Source organism: Triturus cristatus, chromosome 1_1 (assembly GCF_964204655.1).
Source record: "Triturus cristatus chromosome 1_1, aTriCri1.1, whole genome shotgun sequence".
In the NCBI taxonomy this organism is placed as follows: domain Eukaryota; kingdom Metazoa; phylum Chordata; class Amphibia; order Caudata; family Salamandridae; genus Triturus; species Triturus cristatus.
In genome coordinates, this window is record NC_140579.1 from 1,197,506,403 (window position 1) to 1,197,512,373 (window position 5,971).

At 46.9% G+C, this 5,971-nt stretch overlaps 1 protein-coding gene across 1 annotated transcript; it reads right to left on the reverse strand.

Annotated features, from left to right (window-relative positions):
- Nucleotides 1–1,213: 1,213 nt before the first annotated feature.
- On the reverse strand, nucleotides 1,214–2,747 carry LOC146871823 (uncharacterized). The gene has a single exon (XM_085648849.1). The coding sequence runs from the start codon at nucleotides 2,745–2,747 to the stop codon at nucleotides 1,488–1,490; it is 1,260 nt and encodes a 419-aa protein (XP_085504975.1). The 3' UTR covers nucleotides 1,214–1,487.
- Nucleotides 2,748–5,971: the final 3,224 nt, after the last annotated feature.

Genomic DNA, 5,971 nt, shown 5'->3' on the forward strand with positions numbered 1-5,971 from the left:
AAGGGCACACGTCACTTTACAAAAGCTACAAGTAAATAGACATAAGATTGCAATCAATTAGGAGCATACACGGGGAAATTGTGAAGGGGATAGAGAAGACTATCACAATAGCACTATACAGGAAAATTAGCCTTTTAAAGCCACAGCGAGGCACATTGAAAATTACAAATGCCTGGCAAAGAATATGAAACGAAAATGCCTAGCAGAGCCAAAAAAATAATAAAAAGGAATAGGCATGCAACATAATTTATGTGGCCATAAAGAATACAAAATGCAAGCTTTGTGAAGAAGGATGTACACACTGAACTGCAGAAGTGCTAGCTAACCCAATATTTTACCAGGTGCACCTTTTACCTAGTTCTGGCATTTTAACCAACGCTCAATGTATTATTGGATGTGTAGTATTTTTGCGTAATAAGCATGACCCTACAAACCAGTATACAAAGTGCTGCAGACTGAAACAAGCCGTCTCCGTGGAGCAAGTCAGCAATGAGGTGTGTGCGCGCGCGTTAGGCAGCCGGGGTCGGCAGCGGCGGGGTGTGTGCGCACGCGTGTGTCTGTGTGTGCGTCTGCGCGTCCACAGACCCCGATCGCTGCGCGTGTGTATTGCCTTGCCCACTTGCGTAATCTAAACTTACGCACACCACTTACTTACACAGAAACTCCAACACTCCTCTGGAGGTAAAATGAGCTTTATTAGTATCGTAGACAAGGGCAATAAGTCACTGAAGCTAGTAAGTTCTTAGGCACCAAGTGAAATAATGAATACACCACACCATATATATACACGAATATGATATCTGGAATATAGATATATAAACAGTTAATGTACAAAACACCTCACCAGATGCATCTGCACCGGAGTCTTCAACATCCCTGGCCAAGCACCGAAAACACCAAGTCGGGAACCCTGTAGAGACTGGGGCACAGGAAGTAATCTCTCCGGGCACCAAAGTCGTCCCGCGAGTGCGTCCACTCCAAGACTGAGTTCCTGAGCTCCACCTCACGGACACCGCTTTTTATAGTTAAATCAACATGTTCGAGAACCCTCTAGCAGGCGTTCTCGCCCATCCATCCATCATAGGTGCTGGCCGCATCTCTGCGTCAGACCCACCCATACAGACCTGGCCAGATTCTGCTTGGGTGCGCCGAGGCAAAAGACATTCCTTTCCCTATCTCCGACCTCGGAGAGCCTTGCACAGCGCATCCTCCCTATGTCCTAGAGATAAGCATAGAATGCACAAAAACAGGCTCAAGGCACAAAATAACCTCACGAGGTATGTCTTGCACCAGCTCGTACTGGTTTACGTGAAAAACATGTTTGTTACTGCTGAAGTGTAACTACAGGTCAGAGCAGCACAAAATGGAAATGCAGTACAACAAAATGGAAGACCAGAGCATCACATGGAATCGAGGTCAATATGCAGTTTAGCACGTGTAACGTGTAAAATGGCAAATGCAATACATTCCACCCCTTGACCCTCGATTCACCCATCATATCCCATTGGTCTAAATACTATGGATCTGAGACGAAGAAGGGAGAGAAGATTAGGAATACATTGAATACAACAGCATAATGAAATAGAAACACCAATAATCACTACGATAACACCCAGGATATAACGAAGCTGTCCAAAATTAGGTAGCCACCCAAACAACCAATCCCACCATCCTTGATCAACATTTTGGGTAACCCCTTTCACTAAATCTTTTAAAGCATTAATATGTGCATGGATAGATGTAGAATGATCAGATAAATTGAAACAACAGAGCCCATCAAAGTCCTCGCAACCGTGGTTGTGTTTCAACAACAAATAATCCACAGCTGCCCTATTCTGCAAAACAGCTTTCCTTGTTCCTTGAACATCTAATAGCAAATCAGCTAAAGCGGCAGAAGTATGATTGAGATTCTTCGCAATTAAACAGGCAAGTTTAGCAATAGTTCTTGCATTATAAACGGACAGTCCTGGCACTCCTACAATGGAAATCGCCAAACTAGTATACTCTGCCCTGGAAAGCAAGTCAATGTTAGAATCACAATCCTCAGGTAATTGAACAGCAGCTCTCGGGGAGCGAATATGTGTGATAGTCTGCATAGGAAAAAGCATAAGACTTAATCGTGATAAGGCACAAGGTCCTCCAGTTATATTAGCTGGTATGTAAGTGTATGAAATATTGCCACACGAAAAAAGCCATCCCTTAGATAATTTCACATGGTTAACATGGCTAGCGGCTAATACTGTATGATTACAGACCATATGATTGGTAACATTACTGCAAAAGCTATCATGTCGTGACTGACATAATGTTTGTTGATCAGTGGTCAATTGTGTGCTTTTCTCTAGTTTCAATTGGGCACACTTGCCAATTTTGGCAGGGTCACAAGTTAGTTGATAGCAAACGTCTCCAGTAGTGATGTTGTAGGTAACAATACTGGTCATGTTCCTCCAGAGATTATCTGTAACCTCCGGGCAAAAACGACAGTACTCATAAAGACTCAGATGTGTTTGAACATCAGTTTCCTCTACTACCCCATCAAAGTTAGTTTGGTTGAAGATGTGCAGAAGCACACGTGCAGGGGTAGGTACGGCAACGAGACACGTGGATATCATATTAGTTGTACTCTGAAGATTTCTCATACAGAAGTGGGAAGTGTTCAGCACATTTTCGGCCAAGTAGGTCCAGATATTATCTGGTTGCTGCAACAATGCTGTCATCCGACTCGGGCGGTTGATCGCCTTCGGCATCCCCGGGCCCTCCCGGACCCCTCCGGACACGCCCAAACACAGACCACACAGCGCAAGCATCGCAGCGGCAAGCCATACTGTGATCTAGAAACAGAAAACAAACTGGTATAATCACTCTCGTAAATAACATTTTTCAGCAGGTACATTTTCCCACTTTTCCTGTCCGGGTCTCATGATGACAAGGATATTATCCTTTCCTTTAGCGATTAATTCTGCAGGTTCAGGAGGTTTGTTTGGGGACTCAACCCATACTTTCGCCCCTGGGTTCTTGTCAGTAGATCCGAACCCGCCCTTTCCTCGCACAGTTAGAAGGGCTGGGGCCGTCCCCTTCATGACATTTCCTCCATAAACCGGCATGATGACCATTTGGGCAACTCGGTCACCGGGTTGCACAATCAGATCATTGTCTCCACTGTTCAGCAGAATAACTTTGATCTCCCCCTGGTAATCGGCATCGACCACCCCTCCCAAAACCTGGATGCCTTTAAGGGCAAGCCCAGATCGAGGAGCGATCAGTCCGAAATGCTCTGGGGGAATTTGAACTCCAATTCCTGTCTCAATCAAGGTAATGTCTCGTGGTTGCAGTCGATAGAATTTCAGGGCATGTAAATAAAGACCAGCAGCTTCTGGTGTGGCACGATATGGAGCTAGGGCTCCGGGAGCTGTCTCCCAGTACAGAATCGTATTTGTGGCCACATGGGGCTTGATTTGCAAAGCTGGGGTCAACATGCGCATCAAAGGAGTTTCTGCATTAGCAAGGGGTCGGTTGTTCAAAATTTGCAATGCATCAGACAAGTGATCCCTCCACCCCTTCAATGACCCATCAGACAACTTTTTCAACTGGTCTTTCAACAAACCATTCATTCTCTCAATCAAACCCACTGCCTGTGGGTAGTAGGGTATGTGATAGATCCACTCACTGTTATGCTGCACACAAAAATCTTGCACCATCTTTCCTTTAAAGTGTGACCCATTGTCACTCTGGACCTGCAAAGGAATTCCGTAATACAAAATCAACAAATTCAAAGTTTTCAGAGTGTTAGACTGGGTTGCTCTCTTGCATGGAAAGGCGATGAGATAGCCAGAATAGGTATCCACCACCGTGCAGGCATACTGACATCCTCGACTCATTGGCATTGGCCCGATGAAATCAATTTGCCATATTTGCCCTGGCAACTTCCCTCTGCCTAGCTGGCCTCTCACTACCTGTGGAACCGGTCTGTGTTGGGTATGCTGACAAACGGGACAGTGAATGATCGCAGTTTTAATCAAATCTAGGGGAATATGCATCCCTCTACTTTCTGCCCACCTGCTAGTGGCTCGCTCGCCCAAATGTCCGCTTTTCTGATGCGCCCATTTAGCCATTCCCACCAAGTCAGAATCCTGCGTCGCCACCTCAGCTTCACGAATCTTCGCTTCTTGGTCTGCAAAGGAATTGCACCAACGCTCTAGTGAGTCAGTCGGGCAATGAGCATCAACATGATAAACTGTGACTGTACTCTGGGACAACAATTCCCAAATCTCCTGCCACAACTCTTTTCCCCAAACCTCCCTATTGTGAATCATCCAATTATGAGCATGCCATGTGGGAAGCCAAGTGGCTAACCCATTGGCCGTGGACCATGAATCAGTATAAATGTGACATGTACCAGGGAGCTCTTGCTTTAAAGCCTGGTAAACCGCGTACAATTCTGCAAACTGACTACTTCTTCCCTCTCCAGTAGTCGACAGCAACTTTTTGGTCACAGGATTGTATGACACCGCCTTCCAATGTCTCTTGGTCCCCACATATCTGGCTGAGCCATCTGTAAACCACACATGCTTTTTGTCCTCCGCGGACAACTCTGAGAATGGCCCGCCCCATTTCACTGGGGACTCTCGCACTTTGGGTACATCTTGCAACAGTTCTGCATCTGCTACTGGAGTTTGCGCCACTTGCTCATGCAGCACTGCGGTCCCCTTAGGACCCACTCGTGCCCTGTCTTGTATGTACCATTTCCACTTTATGACGCTAGCCTCCTGTGCATGCCCAATCCTGTGTGTCTTGGGTGAGCTCATCACCCATTGCATGATAGGAATTTCAGGTCTCAAAAACACATTGTGTCCCAAGGTCAATTGCTCGGTATCCACCAGAGCCCAATAACATGCCAACAACTGCTTTTCGAAAGGAGTGTACCGCTCTCCAGCATCAGGTAGTTTCTTTGTCCAAAACCCTAGGGGCACCTTCTGTCTCCCCTGTTTTTGCCACAGGCTCCAGGTCGCATACTGATCCTGGACTGTTACATTCAAATCAATGCTTCCCTCTCGTATGGGCCATAGATCCAGGGCACGCTGTATAGCCTCCTTCGCTGACTCAAATGCCTGTTGCTGGGCCTCCCCCCACTCAAACTCATGCTTCTTCCGTGTAACCTTGTACAGAGGGGCCAAGATCTGACTCAAATGGGGAATATGCTGTCTCCAAAAACCAAACAATCCAATGAAGCGCTGCGCCTCCTTCCTGTTTCGCGGCACTGCAAACTCCTTGATCTTTTGCCTTACTTGTGGCAGCACCTCTCTATGCCCCTGATGCCACTGAATACCCAAAAACTTCACACTTTGGGAGGGTCCCTGCACCTTCTCTGGGTTAATCACCCACCCTTTGCTCTGCAAATGCTCTACAATTCTGTCTAGCTGAGCCTGCACCTGTTCTTGGGACTCTCCTTGAATCAACACGTCATCAATATAATGACAAAGCTGTACTCCAGGAATGACTGACACCTCATCCAAATGCTCTGCCACCAACCGGTGACAGATTGTAGGGCTATGTAAGTACCCTTGAGGCAAAGATTGAAAGGTGAATTGTCTACCAGACCACGAGAAGGAGAATTGCTCCTGGGACTCGGGGGCAATTGGAATCGTGAAAAAAGCATTGGCAATATCAATTGCCGCATACCATGTCCCACTGTGTTTCTGAATTTTCTCAATCAAAGTGATGGTGTCGGGGACCGCGGCTGTCAATGGGGGCGTATGCTTATTCAGCTCGCGGTAATCAACAGTCATACGCCAGCTTCCATCCGGTTTGCGCACGGGCCACACAGGGTTATTCCACGCCGTGGTAACCGGTCTCACCACCCCCGCCTCCACCAAGTCTCGTATGGTTGCAGTGATCTCATCATGTCCCCCTGGGATCCTGTACTGCTTCATGTGCACCACTTTCGTTGCTTGGGGCACCTTCACTGGGGGAA